Here is a 21,655-nt window from a genome sequence, read left to right as displayed (position 1 = left end):
TGAGAGAGTTAATAGCTACAGTGTGTTTCATATTTGAGGAAAATCGACATGTCAAGCAAATATCACTTTATCAGGATAAAATTCGTTACCCCTAAGCACCGTATTTCCTATATAATTATTTTGTATTTCAAAAGTTTTACTGCAATCAAAACGTGAAGAAAAAATTGCTGAAATTTCTTGAAGTATTTCCTTTTGAGTTTTGCATTTAAAAAGTTTGATTGGCACTCTTTATAATTATTTTATGCAAATTCCCATTATTCTTTGAGTGCTTAGAGTTTAAGGTTTTTGAAGGAATACCTTTTTTGAATTAGCTGTATAAACAAAAAAAATTATACGGATATGGGTCCAGCAACTAGAGCAACTCGGTGACCCGGAAAACAAATTTCGGAATAATCGTCCGGCGGCAAAGGTAGGAAACGACCAAAGTCAAGGTATGTTGAATGTTCCTTCATTCATTCCGACTAAAGCCGGTTTTTCATTAGCGATACTTACCACGTGAAGCGAGTTCATATCTCCTTTGTATTTTGTGCAATTTGTTACAGATGGTTGCAGTTGAGAGCTCCGAAACAAAAGTAAAATGTCGCCTTGCACGAAAATTAGCGCTAGTACAAAACGGTTAACCAAAATGTTACGTTGTTACGGTTAAATGTTACGGCTCGGTGGCATGGGCTGGTTTTATTACGATCACGCGTATCATCGAGAAGCGCCGGCTAGCAACATTCACGATTGGAGTATGATTAGGCCCGACTTGTATCATTACCATACGGCGGTGACCAATGAATGACAGCTGTACCTGATTAAAAAGGATACGCCTGCTAATACGGTAGGTAAAAGAAGATTTCGCGAAAAACCCCAGGGAAGCCTCGCCGGTCAGCTGCTCTGTCCCTCGTGGAACGCCGGGTTTTGCAACAGCAATTAACAGATATGGCGCTTCCGCCACATCTGTTCGTTCCCAGACTGCCAGTGCTATCACCGGTGCTCGAGCACTAGCGCCATGTGTCCTCAAAGCGAAACCTATCCCCCGAACGTCGGTTTTAATTCAGAGCATGTACGATTACGTTCAGCGGAGGACAACTGGTGGTCAGCACGGGCACACCCCGAGGTGATTGACAAGTACCTCATGAGCGAAATTTAGGCTCATCGCGTGGTCGGACCTTTCGACGTGCCACCATTGCCTAATTTGCATGAAAGTCGGTTTGGAGATATTCCCAAGAAAAATAGACCGGACTCATGGCGTTTAATCCCCGAGCCGGTGCGGAGCACCGTGCGAGGGTACTAATTCCGCCCGGAGATTAGGAATTACACCCGGGACCCGGGAGAACATAGCAGAATCCAAAGTTGCTGGAGGAATTAGCGGTGAAAAGGAACAACTCGATTATAATCCTTGAAATGGTAGGAGTCTATTTTGTTTATTTCGAGGTTTATTTCGTGTTTGCTGTACGAATACATTTTATGACCTTGGTACAGTATGTCGTTTTGCTCGGTTTTGCGAAGACGTGACCGACTATTTAAGGCTTTACATCATCGTTTTAACTTCCAAAAGAGTCCTTAAAAGTGTAATTCGGAGTTTTAATATAACAAATATCACTTTAAATGTTTATATATAGTCGACTGCAATCACTGCATGAATTTAATAATCGAAAAACAACATTCGACGTTCACTGCTTGGTTATTTATATTATTTGGGCTGTTTTGATGATTTGAAGGTTTAGCTATAATGAAGTATAACTAAACTGTGAAAGTCTATAACTTAATGCAACGGAAAGCAGCAGGAAAACGGGTGATTTCACTTCACCTTTACAACTGTCAACTATGTTTGTTTCCGAAATATTTGAAACATCAGCTATCGGCTTTACATTTAGGACATTTCATTAGACTTATCGTTCTCGCTAGATCACATTGTCAATGATGGCATATCAAAATCCGATTTTCCTCTCAGTTATAGTTCAGTTCGAGACGCTATTCGGTTCATAAGTTATACATTCAGAAGGCGTACTGTATTGTACCTATTAATTCTGACGACCAGCATTTCTTGGGAATGCGATGGCGTAATAAATATTTCGTTGATTTAGCTTTACCTTTCGGCCCTCGGTTCGCACCCGGGAGCTGAGGGCTCTTGAGTGGATTTTTAACCATTAGCTGAGCTCTTTGAGTGGATTTTGCAACACCAATACGGTGTGGTAAATGTGCCCCACTACCTTGACGATTACTTTACTCTGGGTCCGGCAGGGACATCGACTTGTGAAGATTCGATTCGGATGCCATTCAGGATGCCGCGCTGGCACTCGGTGTGCCTCTGGCCCCTGGTAAGTGGAAGTGGCCAACCACGGGCTTGACTTTTCTGGGTATTCAGCTAGATTCCGGTTGCGGTAACATGACCGCGCGTAACATGAACGCGGTAACACAGGTTTCGGCTGGTTCTACCGACAGGAATGGTTCTCGGTAGCGTAATTACCAGGACAACTGCATTTCGGTATGGCATACAAGGAGAGTGTTGTGCAAATCATTACATCTGGTGCCTGCAAAGATGATACTATCATGGACTTAGTCCGAGAGCTTTTCCTGCATTTACCTGGTAAGGAAAATTTAATCGCTGATTTTTTGTGAGTTTAATCGAAAACGGCTTCGGGAATCCTCTCTCCAATTGCCTCTGGTTGGGACAGGTCCTTTGCGGGGTAAAACATACTCAAGGTCTCGCCTGTCGGCCGCGTTTACCGATAACAGCCTCATTCTTCGATCGTCGGATATACTCGCTATTTGACCTGCGCAGCTATCGGGACGGCTTGTTCTGTGGGGCGTGTGGTACCGGGTTCATCAGTTTTCTGCGCTCGGGCGAATTGACAACGACCGGTACCTACGATCCTATAGTCTATTTGTCGTGCACTTTGGTTTGGAGGGTAAGTTTTCGGCCACCGCTTACGCATTGGTGCCGCGACTACACCAGCTCGGTGTTTCGGATCATGTGATTATGAGGATTGGTTTGGTAGGTGGCCAAGCGACACTCCGCTGAGGGTAATTGACACCGTAGCAACCCAAACCCCCCCCCCCCAAAAAAAAACAGACAACCCCCCAAAAAACAGTGTATATAAGTTTGGTTGTCAATCGCAATAAAAGAACTCGGGTTGTCTCGCTTTGTGTCAGGTCGTCCGGTCCGCCATCTTGTCGATCCATGTTCAGTTGCATCATAGGGACGGGCGGTAAGGGTCAGCCCTAGGGATGGGCGAAGATGAACGTTGTGCTGCTATTCCAGCTGACAACAACGTCTTCGCACGAGTCGTACAATTGCTGCTTTACCATCTAGTCGCGAGGGAAGGAATTTAACCCCACAGGTGCGCTACCGTGTTTATACACGTTGTGCTACCATCTCAGCTGGTAACAATGTCCTGGCTCTTGTCGACGAGGCGTGTTCTCAACACAGAATGTGGCGAGGGGATTCGGCGCCAAGGTTGGTTCGGTCTCGTTGTGCTTCCATAGAAGCTGCGAACAACGTCCAACAATGCAGTTTGTTGAGAAGGTGCAGCGTCTTTGGTTTAACGTTGTGCTACCATGTCGGCTGGTAACAACGTCCGCTTTATAGTCGGCACAATCGTGATAGAGGTCACCGTTCTTGTAGGCTCGCCCCTTAAGAGGGCTCAGTCAGGGGTGCTTACTTGGAGGGGTAATGTTTCACATCACTTTTGCGTGTTCAGCTTAAGATACCGTAGGGATCTTAACCTGGCTCCAAGTAACAGTACTCGTTCCAAGCAACCCCTCCGGCGAGCGACGAGCCAACACCTAACCATCCAATCGCGTAAATGATGGGACGAAGGTGTTAATTGAGAAAAAATACTCATGATTGATTAGGGAAACATTGGTAAGTTTAAGATGCACCAAATCTACGACACGGACGTGAAGTAATACTGCTCTAATTACCACAGTTTTCCAACAACTATGGAAATTATAGACTCTTTTTAAAAAAAAAAGTCCGAGACGTGTGTAAAACTAATTATTACTGGTTTCCTCATACTAGTAGCAATTTTCATCTCACGTCCGCGTTCTAGGATATGTTCATATACACATTTTTCTTGCACATCGTGTTTAAAGCTCCAGCATTTGCAAGAGCCCACGATGTATTGTCAGTAAGCCGTATAAAAATTAATTAAGGTTTTATTTGCAGGCTGGTCAACTTATATAATGAGTGCCGCAGATGAGTTTTCCTGCATTTTCTCGGTCAAATTTTGCAGATGAAAGGCATTCAAATACATGCGATGATTTGATGACGACGCTAGAAATGTTTCAGCAATTTGTCAACATGGTGTAATAATATATCATTACATAAGGTAGGCGTTATCTGGGTACTTTTATAGTAAACGCTGTAACTTTAAAGTAAAGGTATGTATCGTGGTGGGTAAAATTAAAATTAGAATATCATGTCGCAGATTTTTTGTAATATACAAAAAGTGCTTTACCTTAAGTTGACATCCTGTGGAAACATTGCATTCTTGGCATACGGAATCATAAGTAATGAACAACAAGGACTCTTTTGATGCGTTTATCCGATTATTAGATACTGCAATTTTTATTCCAGCGGCTGCCACTCCTTCGTTACCATAGTCACCGATATTTACAGGTGATTCGGGAAGAAAACATTTAACTTCAGTTATATCCATCATCAATCCAGGAAACAACGTGATAGAACTATCTGGGTCCCATACTGATTCAATAACCTATGGCAACAACAATTACATTATTAATAATATAGAGAGCTAAATTACTCCCATATTAATTCAGGGTGAAATTTTTGAACATTAATTGGAAGAATTTTTTATCGTTCGAAATGGACTTTATCGTATAAACAACTTATCAGAGAGCTTATGCATTACAACTTCCTATCTTTATGCCGATGATACCCAGATATTTGTTTTGCATGGTGATTACACTGAAATTGTTTATATATTAAATGATGATATATGCCTCGCAAATAATAAACTAGAACATCCTGCCAAGACTGAAGTAAAGTTAAAAACAAGATATGTGATTTTCGCTTTGTACTAAACTGGAAAATCAATTCCCCGGTGCCTAGGAGTACTCTTTGATGAAATAATGAGTAGGGGTAAACACATTGAAAAGATATGTAAGAAAGCTAAATAGCTGTCATAAAACGAATAACCCTGTTCATTCCTTACAAAACCTTGAAGATGATATCTAATGCCCTGACAAAGCCTTTTGATTATTGCTTTCAATTTTAAATGATTAACCACGTTAAATGAGATGAATTTCAAGCTTTACTTCGACAAGCCATGTGCGAAGCTGCAAAACTGACATCCTTTTTCCCACATGCACGAGAAATTTTTTTTTATTTTCACTATATGGCTTATTTCCACACTTTATTTTCAAATAAATTGTGGAAATAAGCCATAGCACTAGAACGAGGCTCTAGGTCAGGCATTTATCTGTAAAACTGATTTCAAAATCTTTTTCATGCATGCCTTGAAGCACATACAATGCTGTCCAAAAATAACCTAACACTGCAGTTACGATTTGATTGCGGTCGACCGATAGAAACCGCAAAAGACCGCAAGGGAAAAATTCAATCGCGGTTGCCGTTCGCTTCCGAACGGAATTATACGAACCGCTGAGAACGATAACACAATAATCAAATCGAAAACGACCGAGGTTCAACTTCGGTCTTACCGCGGTTCGACCTCGGCCCGAAATAGGTTAACCGCGGTTTTTGTTAGGTTATTTCTGGACAGTCTAAGGGGTTGTTTACATGAGCCCGGTTACCCGAGATTAAACGAAGCGTGAGATGATTTTGAGGTATTGAAATGAGCAGATAACATGATCTCGGCAGTCGTATAATCACCACAATAATAGCATGTGCTTGTTGGTCGGCGTTAGATCATATCGAACTAACGTACATGACGTCATAAATTTTGCAATAACTGAAGTATAATAACAGAAGTCTTACATGAAGTCTTTTCAGAGCTGGTCCATAAAAATGATAAAATAAAAATGGCGATGAATGATGATACATTTATACATTTATAAATGTACACGAAAGTGTAAATGTCGTTACCCTCATACCCAGTATAGGAGTGATCATACACTAATGTAACAGTATCTCTGGCTTTACCTTAATTACGGTTAGGGTTAGGGTTATTGAAAATTTTATGACGTCATGTACGTTAGTTCGATATGACCTAACGCCGACCGTGCTTGTTTGGTGTCATAAAGACTTATTTCAATACCTCAAAGTCCTCTCACGCTTCGTTGAATCTCGGGTAACCGGGCTCATGTAAACAGCCCCTAATGTGCATGATTCTAAATTTATAACGATAAAATGTGATGTAATTACCGTAAACGTTTATTGTAAAAGCACGCAAAATGTTATACATGTAAATGAATAAAACATAAATTCTCGATCATTTCTCTCAGACATAGCAGTTTTTTGCTATTTGTGCAGCGTAGTACAAAAAATAATGGCGCGGCTATCAAAATCCAAATGGCAAAAAAACTTTTGGGCCGGGAGTGCAATTCGTGCATTTTTTCTCTTGGGGCCTAGCAAATTATGAAGAAGTAAACTTTAGGTTTAGGGGAAAACGCATATTTTAGATGCTCATCTTATATAATTATGACTTATTATCTAGTACACTGACGTCATAACTATCCTACCTTAATTTCTTGAACGTGGCAGGTAAGATTCGCAGAATCCAACAATGGAAAAGCATAAATACCAACATTGCGACACGGCCTTCTTCTTACATCACATAATCCCGATTTACGTATGCCATATAGTTTGGGGCTATCTTTCAATGATATTGAGCAATCAGCAGCTGTGTAGTCTTCAAAACAAGTGCATGTTGAGTTCGAACAATTTCCACGGTCCGAGCAATCATTTGGACAAAGTGAATCTAGAATATTAGTCTCTAGTTTCAAGATGCCATCTGTGCTGTTCTTATAGTAGGATATGTTTTTATAAACATTTTTCTTGCACACGGTGTTTAAAGCTCCAGCATTTGCAACAGCCCATGATGGATCGTCAGTAAACTATGTAAAAATAATAAAGATTGTATTTGCAAGCTGTTCAACCTATAATGATGCATGCAGAGCAGATGCATCTTTCTGCATTTTGTGGGCGAAATTTTGCATATAGAAGCATAGGCAGCCTAAATATGCGTGATAATTTGAATGCGAGAATTTTTTTAGCGAATTGTGCATGTCAACATTGTGCATATAATTAATATTGTTATATAGGTGTTGTATATTTTGATTGTGATTGGTTCATTCGTGGTCACATGACTTTAAATAAATGCAATGTTTCCCGCCAGGGAAACAAGTGAAAAATTGTTGCCCGCTTCATAGCAAATAAAACAGTTATGGAGCCGAAAACAAAAAAACAACGTTTCTCAAACTTGTCAAGCGATGAAATTCAACTTTTAATAGAAAAAAAGGATTCAGAAAACACTCGGAAGTCAACAAAAAATGCTGTGGCCACCTTTATAGCATTTTGCAACGAAATTTCTTCGGACGAATCTCCACCGAGAGACCTTGATTACATTGAAGGACTGTCGAAAGAAGAACTCGACAAGCTTTTAGCTGCTTTTTACCCAAATGCCAGGAAAAAGAATGGCGAAAACTACAAAAAATCTGCTCTTATGGGTTTGAGGTTTGGTCTTCAGAGGCATTTTCTACTTAAAAGGAATATCAACATCATTAGTGATCAAGAATTTGCTAAATCAAATCAAGTTTATGAAGCAGCAATTGTTGAACTGAAACGGCAAGGTTTTGGCAATGTCGAACATCACAACTCCATTTCGCGCGAGGATCTCCAAAAAATACAGTTGTCCTTTAATCCTGCTGTGCCAGACCCGAAAAGTCTTCAAAGATTTGTTTGGTTCAACATCATGTTTCATCTAATACGTAGAGGAAGAGAAAACCTTCGACTTTTCACGAAGCAGTCGTTCGCCATAAAGACTGACGCGACAGGAAAAAAGTTTGTTTATCAGGCGACAGACGAGCTAGACAAAAACCACAGAGGCCATGACAACGCCGACGATTCCACTGGCGAAGGTCGTATGTACGAACAAGACGGCCCATTGTGTCCAGTGAAGGCATTTGAACTGTATTTAGCAAAGCTACACCCTGAACTGTTTTGTTTATGGCAGAAGCCTAAATCGAAGGAACATTTTACTGAAGCCTCCGATGTTTGGTACTGTAATGTTCTGTCGGTAAAAACACTTTAGGAACTTTAATGAGCCGGATTTCCAAGGATTTGGAACTTTCACAAACATATACTAATCATTGTATTAGGGCGACAGCTGTCTCTTTACTTGACGACTGTTTTGAAGCTCGTCATATTATGCGTGTCTCTGGGCATAAGTCTGAGAGTAGCATTCGCTCGTATTCAAGACGACTCTCAGAGATGAAACAAAAACAAATTTCACATTCGCTCAGTAGCGCTTGCTTTACAGAAGCTAGTACTTCAAGTGAAATTGTACTTGTAAACGAAGCTCGAAACGAAGCAGAAGAAATTGTTTGTAAGCAAACTACAAACAGCTCACAGTCACCTATATTGACTCAGAATTTTGCCTCCCACAGCCAAGAAACGGTCAATTTTAATTCTGGGGCTTTTGCCGGAGCAAATGTGACCATTAACTTCTACAAAAAATGACATTTCAAAGCGAAAATATTGTTTGTAATTTAATTTAATCGTTGGCTGCATGCGAAGGTTTTGAGAACGCTTGTTTGTTACATTATAAAGTCGGGTCACATAGGCTTAATTGTTGATGGTAAAGTGTTTATAATATAAAATTGTTGTGTAACATGTATGCTTTTGTTCCTATATAACAAAGCACTTAATGTACGTTCCCTCGGGAAATAGTGAGTTTTGTTTTTCCTCGAGTCTGAATGTTTCCCTCGACTTCGTCTCGGGAAACATTCAGACTCTTGGGAAAACAAAACTCACTATTTCCCTCGGGAGCATACATTAAGTGTATAATATATAATTACATCTAAATACATAAGGTTAATAATTTTTTTTACGTTAAGAAATGTACCTCTTAGACTATGTAAAAATACCTAAAATATATTGACTAAACCCAATAAGCTAATCTCTGATAATTTTGTTAACTCCTTGCAAACGAGTTTAGGTTAAAACAGCTTCTAACATGGCAAAATACGGCAATATTTTTACAGTTTTTGATCAAAAACTTTTCGTACGATGCGGGATGGCAATGGTCCCTTTATTCCTTTTTTAAAAATATTTTACATGATCTTATTGTTTGAAAAAATAGGCCAATGAACCTCAACCAATAGAGTCTGCTAAATATTTCCAATAAAATGACGAATACAGGGACCACTAAAGGTAACATATTAGTGATTCAAATTTGAATTTAGATGGGTCTTTTACATACCTGGATATCAGTAATGCACTGATTAACAAGGCTATCCAAATTAACACCATTTACATTACTACAGCTTTCTCCGGCTTTCGAATATCTTATTCTTTTGTTGCATAACGATGTTACGTTCTTCTTTGTCAAGCCGCTGGGTGTCGGCCACGAGGGAACTATGAGATTACGCTTAGGCGGGTTGTACAGCGGAATAATATCTTGATCGTCTATGTCATCATCTCGCATATCAATCGCTCTTTTGCGAGTGTCATCGTTCCTAGTTGTGCGTCCGCCGCGGCATATATCTAAGAAAATAAGTGAAAATAAAATTTTTTGATGAACAGGACATATGTTTCACAATTATCACGTATCAAATCAAAAAGTTATCCTATAGCAAGACCGGTTACTTTGGAACCAAGTACTTGAGAGAGAATGTAAAATTTCCACTCCCATCACTCAGTAAAATATATTTAGGTAAAACTTATTTACCGCGACCGAAGGAAACATCCATTATGTTTTGTGGATCCGACTTTGGTAGAGACAAAGCGGAGTAAAGTATCGACGGTCAAGGGTCTACAAAACATAATTTTTTGAGGTCTCGGTAAAAAGGTTTTTTAACTTCGGCTTCATAATTCCTCATATCAAGTAGAAACCGAATGCTATAATTATTGTTGTTGTTTGTTCGTTTAATAGATCAAATTTTACAGTCCTAAGACTGAATTACAATAGAAATTAAAATCATTGATATAAGGCAAAATATACTGGGAATTTAAGGAAATTACTATATTTACAACAAGTATTACTATAAGATATACTAATACTATAAAGTAATAATATATTAATAATATCTTAATATTAAACTAAGGTTTTTAAAGTTAGCGTTTTTTGCATAATTAGGAAAAAAAGAGTTAAATAACCTGTTCGTATTGATGATAAGAATGTTAAACTCTTTAGCTTTCTAAAATTATGGTTTTCGTGAGTTCTCCTTTGGTTAATAAGGGATAAAGCTTATCGTCCTTGTTTGTTTCTATGCTTTAACTTTTGTGATAGGTTTTCTCTTTTGTTTCAGTGTTGTGAATTTTGCTTTCTCTATAATGCAAATTTTGTGCTTTTTTTGACAACAGCCTGTGGAAGCACATACGGCCGCGCGAGTTGGGGGTTTGGGCACGTATATTGAGTCGATGCCTCGACTTTTGTCATTCATTCATTCGGTAGACGCAGGCGGCTTGGTGTTTCTTACCCGCTTGGCAGGTTCTAGGGACTACCGCCCACTGAGCTATATTAAAATTCCTGGAGGACTTGCTGCCGCCTCCCGGCCAAATCACAGGCGAAACCACAGGTCAAGTCACAGGCGAAATCACAGGCGAAACCAGACACAGTACTAAAATGCGGTGCCCGCAATGCTTGTCTAGAAATAAAACGTCCGCTCATTTCTAACGACATCACCAACTTACATTCTCCTGTCGGCCGCAGCCTGGTTGGTTGGTACATTAAGGTCAAAATTGCGCCGTTTTAAAATCTTCAGAAATAAAATATTTAGGCTAAAAATACTATCTAAGAATACTATCAAAATGAAGAGAAACGTGAGACGAATAAACTGGCGTAGAGCCGGAAACTAGAAAAGCAACGATACAGAAGTCAAGGATTAAGCGTACTGCATTTTTAATTTGTTTAATAATTTTGAGCGATTTGTCATAAAGTTCGCTTATTGAAACTATACTTTAAAACCTTCGAAATAGAATATATTTGGCTCAAAGTACTATAAAATAAATCGCAATGTAAGACCGATCCACTTATTTAAGGACGAAAATTAAAAGAGAAAACCAACGATATGAAAGATGTCAAAGACCAAACTTACTATTACTAGTAAAGTATAGCATAGTAATTTTGAGCGATTTGTCAACAATTCAATTTCGTTTGTCTTTCAAACGTCATAAATCGCTGCGAATACTCTTGTTTAGTAATATATTTAAGACCTGTAAGTATAATTTCTTACGCTGAATCGAATGGTGGTATTTTTGTCCTTCTTGGGTGCATAAAAGCAGAGATACACGCAATTATCAGAGTTTGAGATTGAAATTGAAAAAAGAACGTTCCTTTAAAAAAGGAATTTGCCAAACGTACAACAAGATTAATAGTAATAATTAGGAAAAAATTCCAAGCATTCCAAGTATGTGCAAGGAATTTTTACTTGGCGATTAAGGAAACGTATTGATGCGAACAAACAAACTCACAGGCAGAATATAATGCGGTGCCAAACTTGGCGCGGGCACCGCAATCGTGTCCGCAAAAAGATGGCGGATTTTGAGCTTTGCTGACGCCTCTCATTCGGTTGTTATTTTATAGCATCCAGGTAAGCCGGCTTTTATAACAATTTCAGTTTTTTGCTTTTGGACTCGAATATAAACTGATTACCAAAGGTTCTGAGCCATATAAATCCATCAAAACTTATGGTACAAACAGCAAATATACTATTTTAGACCTTTGCTACATGTGCAATGTTATATACTCAAACGTTGGCAAACATTTTTCTTGACTTGTGTGGGGGAGGAATTAAATTCCTGGCAATGTCAATCTTTGAGTTTGGTCTATTTTGTTTTCATGATAGCAAACAATAATGTAAATAGGTAAACCTTCCCCCCAGTGAGTCTACTAGATTCAAGCATTGATTAACATGATCTGACTGACAAAAGTGCTAAGTGGGTGCTCATACAAAGTAATAAGATTTTTGCTGCAAACAGTGTAAATTTCAACCTCTGATGATGGTGACTGTTAAAACCTAGTTAAGGTGGCTCGATACGGTTTTCAAAAATTCCACTGTTCATCACTTTGACACGTTCAAACAACGCATTTTTACAATTTATTCTAGAGATATTAGGGTTTTTTATATATTCTAATGTTTCTACTTTTGAATCGTAATAGTTTTAGTAACAAATTGTCCGTTGCTATGGCGAAATACGTGTACAAAATTTACTCCAAAATGACCAATTGCCTCCGATACTTGGAAAAGAAGCACGGTGACCCCCAATTTTTTTAGTGCATTATTTTACTTGGAAGAAAAACTAAAAATTAGCAAAATAGAAAAAAAATCTACAATAGCAAAAAAAAATTATCGAAGAAAATGTCATTTTTCCATTTTTCAAAAATGTGGCATTATAGAATTTTTTTATATTTTGCTGATTGTTAGTTTTTCTTCCAAGTAAAATAATGCACGAAAAGAAATTGGGGGTCTCCGTGCTTCTTTTCCAACTATCCGAAGCAATTGGTCATTTTTGAGTGAATTTTGTACACGTATGTCGCCATAGCAACGGACAATTTGATACTAAAACTAATACGATTCAAAAGTAGAAACATTAAAATATATAAAAACCCTAATATCTCTGGAATAAATAATAAAAATGCGTTGTTTGAACGTGTCAAAGTGATGAACAGTGGATTTTTTGAAAACTGTATCGAGCCACCTTAATATATTATCTTGTTTGCTTTGTCAAATTCAAATCAATTTATCAATTATCATGGCTTATAATTAATTGATTTTTTAACTTCCTGCACCTTGTGAATAAATCTTGATCAGATCTCCATTTATATTTTTCAGGATGAAGATGCTATGAAATAAAGCAGGCTAGAGCTTATTGATTGTCATGCAACTTGCTGGAACATTAAAACTTGTATTAAACAAATTATACACATTGTTATGAGTCTGCATTGTTATCCTTAATATGTTGTTGACTGGTATTTTTATAACCATTGTTATAGTTATAAGAGAAATAAATATACACATGCATTGACTGAGCAGTGTATCGTCAATCTGCAGCCACTTTTATAATTTTCTGTTTATGGTATCAAACTCAAGAGGACTAAATTCATTAGGCTAATCAGGAGTAATTGAGTCTATGGAGGATCATCTGTCAATCAGATGTAAATAATCTTTTGGCAAATAGCTTCCGTCATCCCTATTAAGGGCACAAAGACTCGCATTAATATGCCAGGCTTCCAAACAACGCCTTTGTCCATAACGATCATTAGTGGTAATGACTTTTGGATCGTTCCATCCACCCAATGTTATGGTTAGTTTGACACACGTGTTCCACCAAGGCTGATTTTGTCTAAGTTCGAGACGGCCTTTTGATGTTCTTTTAAACATGTGCCGAACTGGCGTTTTGTTTGACCTAGATATTCTTTCTCGCAATCACCACATAGAACAATTATCCACGAAACTTTTTAAATGATTGTCTAAAATCCCCTGTCTCGACTAAATGCAATTCCTCAGAGGGTGATTCCTCAAAAACAGGTTTTGCTATAGTTCCATACATTCAGGGAATTGCAGAACCAATCAGAAGGATCCTGAGTAATTGTGGTATAAAAGTTGCCTTTCAGACATTGGGACATATTTTCGCGAAACCCAAGGATCGCGTAGCGAGTAAACAGAAAACTCATGCTGTATACTCTATACCATGTGGTGATTGCGAGAAAGAATATCTAGGTCAAACAAAACGCCAGTTCGGCACATGTTTAAAAGAACATCAAAAGGCCGTCTCGAACTTAGACAAAATCAGCCTTGGTGGAACACGTGTGTCAAACTAACCATAACATTGGGTGGATGGAACGATCCAAAAGTCATTACCACTAATGATCGTTATGGACAAAGGCGTTGTTTGGAAGCCTGGCATATTAATGCGAGTCTTTGTGCCCTTAATAGGGATGACGGAAGCTATTTGCCAAAAGATTATTTACATCTGATTGATAGATGACGTCATTTTGAGAGTATATAAGGAACCGAGTTTCAACATCAGATCACCCCTGATGAAGACACTAGACCGGAGTGTCGAAACGTTGGGTCGTGAAAGTTAATCTTTGTGTGGTGATTACTTTCATTTATTTAAACCAGAGTAGCGATAATTACGATGGGACACATAATTTGTTAACGGTTGATAGTTTACATAATACTGATAAAGGTTTCATTGGTATTATTTGCTAATTCGTAGTCGTTGAAATGGTGAAATTGGCCTCGGTTTTGTTTTTGTAAGTGTATTTTGGCGCGAAATATACTAGTATTTCAATAGTGTATGAGACCGTATTTATCTACGTCACAGTTTTGTCTCCCAAGAGTTGTGGTGCACATGCAGCTTTGGCTAATTTTCCATTGCGCGATTCGATTTCGCTCGCATGATACAGCAATTCCTCAAAGAAAAACAAATAAACCGTTCTTTGATGCTGTTCGATTAGGTTTAGATTGAATTGGGGCAAGAATATATTTAATATATGTAGATTCTGGTCCTATTTTAATAATATCGCAGCCATTTCGCCGTTTAACGAGATGTGGTCGTGTATGGGCGCGTTGACATGTCGCAGTTGCACAGGATTGAAGATTTAATATAACTATATAAGCGTGAATTCCAAAGGCAAAGTATAACACAAAGTGAACGTATCATGCGGTTTATTTACATTTTCGAAAAATTGAACTTCTATACTTTTTAAAGTACGATATGCTTCTGAATTTTGCGATCGAACAACAATTAGGTTGGCAAGGCATCTAAACGAGTATCAACTGTATTGTTTATGTTCCGAAGCTTTATATTGAAGACTGGCACGTGCACGGCACGCCGGAGTTAACGCCGGAACAGGCGTCTTGTTTGTATTTAATGCATAAAGAAAATACTAAACGTCGTATCGTAAAAATATATTCTTCAAAATTTTGGTCGTGTTCTCTCAACTAACTTATAAAATCGCCCACATTCATAGGAACATTTATGATGATGATGATGATGATGATGATGATGATGATGATGATGATGATGATGATGATGATGATGATGATGATGATGATGATGATGATGATGATGATGATGATGATGATGATGATGATGATGATGATGATGATTATGATAACATTTTCTGATTGTTTAATGTCTCTGTTAATTTAGTGAGCTAAATCGTTTACAGCCTGAAATGCAGTCCTTTGTTGACCCCATTGCCTTTCAGCAATATGGATTCTAAGCTTGTCCTTGTTTCTAGTATTGTACGTATGTTGGTCTTCATGCCTTAATAAGTCTGTTATGTGACTTTTATTTTCTATTTACGCGAGGAAGGAGACAATGGATTAACTAATGTTCTTAAAGTTCTCTTCTTGCTTCGTTCTTGATTTTTACTCCGCTTGTCCACTCCGTTGTTTCACTACGTTGGTCCACCCGATTAGTCCACTCCGTTAGTCCACTGAAGGTTCAGGTGTTGCGCACGCCCTTTTATAGTAACGGTTGAGGGACATCTGCACACGTCATCAACCAGAGTGGGCTGATCCTTATCCGGCAACCAATCAGCGTTGTGAGTAAGCAATGTGGGTTGGCATTAGAAGCTCGGTCCAGCGCGTAACAAGTCCATTTCGTGATCAACCAAACTGTTTAGACATTTATACACGTAGACACATGTGATAGCGTCTTTTTACTAACGGCACCCACTTAAATGTAGTTAAGGCATCCGATGCAGATGGATATATTGTCTAGAATAAGCTTGGCAGCCTTATTTTGCAAAATTTGAAGGCTAGACATTAGGGTTGAATTATATGTTTGTCTCCCCAGACTAGATCGGCATAATCGAATAACGGTATAACAATATCATTATGATGAAGGAGACGTGTTTTGAAAGGCAGTAGAAACACGTTTAAGAAGACCAAGCCTTAATTTGATTAACTTTCTTCACAATATGCTCAACATAGTATTTCCATTTAAAGTCAAAATGATATGAAAATTCCCAAATACTTGAGACTACAGACATTGCTCACCTTGTGATCCAGAGTCGACACTGTTAGAGGCACTTTACTTTCGAATTTGCAATTGCTTCCTATAAGCATACATTTAGATTTTTCTAAGTTCAGAAAAGGTTGATGTTCGATCGTTCAGCCACTTTACTGCTGTCAGGTTTCTGTGTAGGTTCTCACTGAGTTCCTGTGATGACGAAGCATGGGAATAAATCACCGTGTCATCAGCATAAAGTGATGCAGAGCAAGACTCTAAAACACTAAGCAGGTCATTTATATAAATGACAAATAAAAGGAACCTAGAATGCTACCCTGAGGTACTCCATAAGTGTTTGGCAATTCACTGGATAGTTCGCTCTCGCAACATGTACATTGTCTCCGTTCAGTTATGTAAGATTGAAACCATTTTAGGTTTCCATATAAACCAATTTGCGATAATTCAGATAATAAAATTCCATGGTCCACAGTGTGGAAGGCTTTTGTCAAATCTAAGAACACGGTTCCACATAATTAACCCTTTTCCCAGTTCAGTAGGACTTCATCCGCAAAGTTTACTAAGGCAGATTCAGCAGAAATTAGAGAACCCTTTCTGAATCCATACTGTTTAGATGTAAGTAAATTAATAGTTACCAAGTACTGATACAATTGTGAATATACAGCTCTTTCAAGTATCTTACTAAGAGTTTGCAAAATAGAGATCGGCCGATAATGCGATGCATTAGTCCTATTACCAGACTTACAAGGGCATGATTTTTGAACATTTCCAAATATTAGGAAATCTATCACTGCGAATTGACGAATTCAACAGATCGGTTATCGATGAAGTAATCGCATGTGCGGAGCACTTAAGCAGCGTGCATTTATTTGATCTAGTCCGATTGCCTTATTTGTCTTCAAGAAGAGAAGCTGGTGAAGTACAAATTGCTCATCTACTCCAGTCATATGGAAATTGGAAGCTGTTGAATTATAATAGGAAATATGACTTGGCTAAATTGTTAGGTATTTTACCAGCGAGGAACCTGCCCATAGATGCAAAAAACTGTTCATAACCGATGCAATAGATTTTAGCGAAAAATGTTAAACAACATTGGAGATGATAAACTGAACAGTTTGTGCGTTTCTTGGCATTTCGATGACACGCTTCATTCACTGCTTCCTAAATTTTTTAGAGTGCCATTTAGCTTCATTGATTTTTTCGCAATAATATTTCGATTTAGCAGATTTTACCAGACGGTTTGCTGTGTTTCTTAGCTTATTGTAAGTGTTCCAATACTTGCTGGCATTTGATTTCCTTGCCTTCCGATAAAAGTAATCTCGCTTCAGCATTTCCCCCCGTATTTTGTTGTTCAATAAGAGGAGCGGGGTTGCTTTAATTCGTCGCTTTCTAATTGGCGCGTGATCATCAGCCACTTCCGAGAACAATGTATTCCAAGTCAACAGTGCATCTTCAACATTATTTCCATTGTTTACAACGTGCCAAGGGACATTACGAAGGTCATTGTTAAATTAATCAATATTATAATTCTTGTATGATCGATATTCAATTAGTCTCGGCTTTGATTTTTTTGAAAACCAACTTTTATTATGCAGAATATACCTGATAATGATCACTAAGTGCAATTGGAGCAACACCCGACTTAATAATGCGATGCTCATTGTTAACCATGATTAAATCAATCAAGGTCCTGGCATTCTCAGTAATACGCGTGGGTTCCTTTATTAACTGAGTCAAATCAAATTCATTCATAAAATTACTCAGGAGTTGTTGATTTCTCTTTGGTTGTTTAGAATTTGGCATTGTATTCAATATCAGGTCACCTAAAATTATCACATCAGATTTTTCAAGGTTAACTGCCAGTATACAATTTCGTAAGGGCGAAATAAAACCCTTTAAATCCACGTCTGGAGCTCTATAAGCACGACAAATAATTGTGGGTTTGCATTTATCCCAAATCAATTCAATCCATAAACATTCGTGGCCTCCTATTTCAATCTCATTCCTAATTCGAAAGGTCAAACCATCACTAATATAGAGGTTTTAAAGGGTCTGAATTTCGAGTGGAATTATACACACTTCAAATTCAAACCAGGAACAGTTAATGGGAAAATGAGTCAACTATAGGTCCTCCGGCAGGAATCGAACCTACGTTTTTGCGATGCCGGTATAATGCTCTTGCACTAGTATTTGTAGTGGTAGATAGGTGTCTACTTTATTTCGTACTTGCTGTAAGAATGCATTTTATGAGCTCGAACTTGGTATGTCGTTTTGCGACGACCTATCCGACTATTTAAGGCTTATCATCAATTTAACTTTAAAAAAGAGTTCTTGAAAGTGTAATTCGGAGTTTTGATATAACAAATATCATTTTAAAGTTTTTATAGAGTCGACTGCAATCACTGCGTGAATTCAATAATCGAAAACAACATTCGACGTTTAGATTTTAGTTCTGTTTTGATGTTTTGAAGGTTTAGTTATAGTTAAGTCTTACCTCAAAAACTCATTATATAATAACTCATAAGTATTTTAGGCAATGAAATCATGAGAAGTCACATGTGTTAGCTTTATACGTGGTAAAGTACCATGAATACTAATTTGGATTGCACACTATATAATTTGTCACGTTATTAGTATTCTTTATTTTATAATGTTTCATCCTAATTAGCATTTGTATACTTGGAGCAAATTTATTGCTCGACAACAATGCGGCGGTAAATATGATAAAACGATCTTCTTCGCGTTTTAAATATGATTTAAACAGTGAACGTCTATAACTGAATGTAACGTATTGGAGCAGGTAAACCGTTTATTTGACTTCACCTTTACGACTGTGTTTCCCGATCAGCTATTGGCTTTACATTTAAGGTGCTCTTATACAATATTTTTATTTTATTGTCAAAAATATAAAATATTTTCATGCCATATCGCAAGGCAAGTTGCTCTCAGTGAAAAAAGTCTTGTAAGAGGCTTCAATCACTGTAGTTACCCATACCAGACCCATACCATGGTGGAAAATGGACAATTTTTGTAAGAACGATAACAAACTAGGAATTGGTTTTACTTAGTTCTAAATATTTTGCCTCAGAGCTGAACCTCGAATGACTAAAACGTTTCCAGTATAAAGCGTTTTACCGGCAATAAATATAAAACTTCTACGATCTATATAAAATAAACAGTTGTTATTTTGCTTAGACTGAACGAAAAACAACACTTTTAGGTTCACGTCCAACCCAATTGTCTTTAAAGTCTATCATGAAAATTTTATCAAGTTAGCATTAATAATTTTTGAGTTATCTTCCCACATATAATTAGGGAAATGAGAATTTTAGTTAGTTTGCTAAGAAAAACGACGAAAAACGTTTTGCATATATTAATAAATTATAGAGAACAGTACAATAGAACAATGAACAAAAGAATAAGCCAATGGACGACTTTTATCAATATGTAAAACCATAAACTTTTCGTTTAATTCTCGCGTTCTTTATATATTTTTTAAGAAAAAATATTCAGCGCGTCTTGACAGCTGGGGCTTCAATTTATTAGGCGTTCGAAAGTCCAAGGCTATTAGTTATACAAATTAGGTTATCAATCAACGAATTTACACGTTCAACGAAAATTTCTCTAATGTTTTTATTTTATTAAATAAAATTGCGTTCCCAGTTTCCCGAATTTCGCTTTTTGCAACGCTAGTTTACGTCATTCTAGACTTGCTACAAGTCGACTCTTTAAACCCACACGCGAGCTTGAGGGACCGAGCGTATCGAGGTCGCGAAAGCGAGGGAAGGGAACGCGCGGAAGAGTCGACTTGTCAAACTTGCAATGTTTCTATTTGCGTCTTCGCGCCAAAACGGTCATATTACTATGACAATGTGTTCAATCAATTTCCTAATAAGTGCTGGAAAGCGTAAGGTGCTATCCGTGCTAACGAGGTTGTTGAGGTTGAAGACGAGTTCAGACGTGTGTTTTGAAGCTCCACAAGTCTCTCAAATAAACTGATCTTTTATCGTTTATAATTGGTATAAATCTGATCAACTAAAAGACTGGTGGTCAAATATAAATAAAATTACAGGAAGAACTGATAACAAAATACCAGTTACATCTTTCATCGATGCCGATGAGATAAATAATTTCTTCCATGATGTTTGTACCGACCCACTTTACACGGCACCAGAGTTACAAGAAATTCCAGAAGGTACCAGAGTTCCTAAGTTAACAGTAGAAATGGTCTCCAAGTTTCTTCAAAATCAAAAACGTACATCAGCAGGCCCCGACGACTTACCACATTGGTTTTGGAAAGAGTTTGGAGTCGAATTAGCACCAACCATCACACAAATATTCAATTTATCTTTGAGAAATGCTAACGTCCCGAGAGCTTGGAAAAGAGCTGATATTGTACCAATACCTAAGGAATCGACTGTAGAGAATTGCAATCGGTTAAGACCCATCTCCTTGACCGACATAATCATGAGAATATTTGAGAAATGTATATATAAAGCCGAAATTGCACATTCTATTCATGACATTATTGATTCAGACCAATTTGCTTATAAAAACGGCCACAACACTATAATGGCCCTGATTAAGTGCCAACATATGGCATTAAAATGGCTGGAAGACGGTGCCAGATATGTGAGAGTCTTTTCATTCGACTTAAAGAAAGCCTTTGACAGTGTGCCGCATGACATCCTTTGTAGCAAATTGAAAAACCTTCCTCTTAATCCTTATATTATTAACTGGATTATTAGTTTCTTGGACAATCGTCATCAAAGAGTAAAGGTTGATGGAATTAGAACAAACTACGTTAACATCAATAGAGGAGTTCCTCAAGGAACTGTGTTGGGTCCAGTACTGTTTTCGATAATGGTAAATGATATTAAAACGGTCAACACCCAAAATGAATTAGTGAAATTTGCTGACGACTTGACATTAGAAATCCCCGGGTATGATTATGGAGATACATCAATGATTGAGGTAAGCAATATTAAAGAATGGTCCGAAAGAAATAGAATGCAGCTCAATATGGAAAAAACATATGAAATGGTCATACAAAGTAAAATCCCAACACCCTTACCGACTCCCATTCCAAATATCGTACGTAAATCATGGCTGGAATTATTGGAATAACGTTGGAAAATGTACCAGATAAATGGGACTTACACTTTAATGAAATGATTAGCAAAGCAGGAGGAAGAATGTACATATTGAGAGTTTGTAAGTATTATGGTATACAAACCAAACAGTTAGACCTTTTATTCAAAAGCTTAATAATGTCGTTATTTGTTTACGGATTGAACTTTGGGGAGGCACCCATAGCAAGTACATTGATCAAATCGAAAAATTCATTGGCCGTGCATATCGAAATGGTTACATATCAGAAAAGTATGATTTTAAAGAAATTATTGTAGACAGAGACAGGAAATTATGGAAGAATATTACAAACAATAAAAATAATGCATTACAAGAATTGTTGCCGAATAAGTTAAATAGACAATTAAGACAGAGGGGACATGAGTTCGAGTTACCTCTAAT

General features: G+C 37.7%; 1 protein-coding gene across 1 annotated transcript in view; it reads right to left on the bottom strand.

Annotated features, from left to right (window-relative positions):
* LOC114535178 (neurogenic locus notch homolog protein 1-like) overlaps positions 1 to 21,655 on the bottom strand; it is a 75,705-nt gene that overhangs the window by 24,319 nt on the left and 29,731 nt on the right. Inside the window, exons 5-7 of the mRNA XM_028556559.1 lie at positions 9,396 to 9,679; positions 6,655 to 7,029; positions 4,449 to 4,706 (exon numbers count right to left, since the gene is read on the bottom strand). Of these exons, the coding sequence (XP_028412360.1) occupies positions 4,449 to 4,706; positions 6,655 to 7,029; positions 9,396 to 9,679 (917 nt within the window). The remainder of the gene's footprint in view (positions 1 to 4,448; positions 4,707 to 6,654; positions 7,030 to 9,395; positions 9,680 to 21,655) is intronic.

The sequence above is a fragment of the Dendronephthya gigantea genome, unplaced genomic scaffold (genome assembly GCF_004324835.1).
Source record: "Dendronephthya gigantea isolate DGI-Jeju-01 unplaced genomic scaffold, DenGig_1.0 000112F, whole genome shotgun sequence".
Lineage (NCBI taxonomy): Eukaryota > Metazoa > Cnidaria > Anthozoa > Malacalcyonacea > Nephtheidae > Dendronephthya > Dendronephthya gigantea.
The sequence above is the reverse complement of the archived record's forward strand: the minus strand, read 5'-3'. Positions and strand labels throughout refer to the sequence as shown.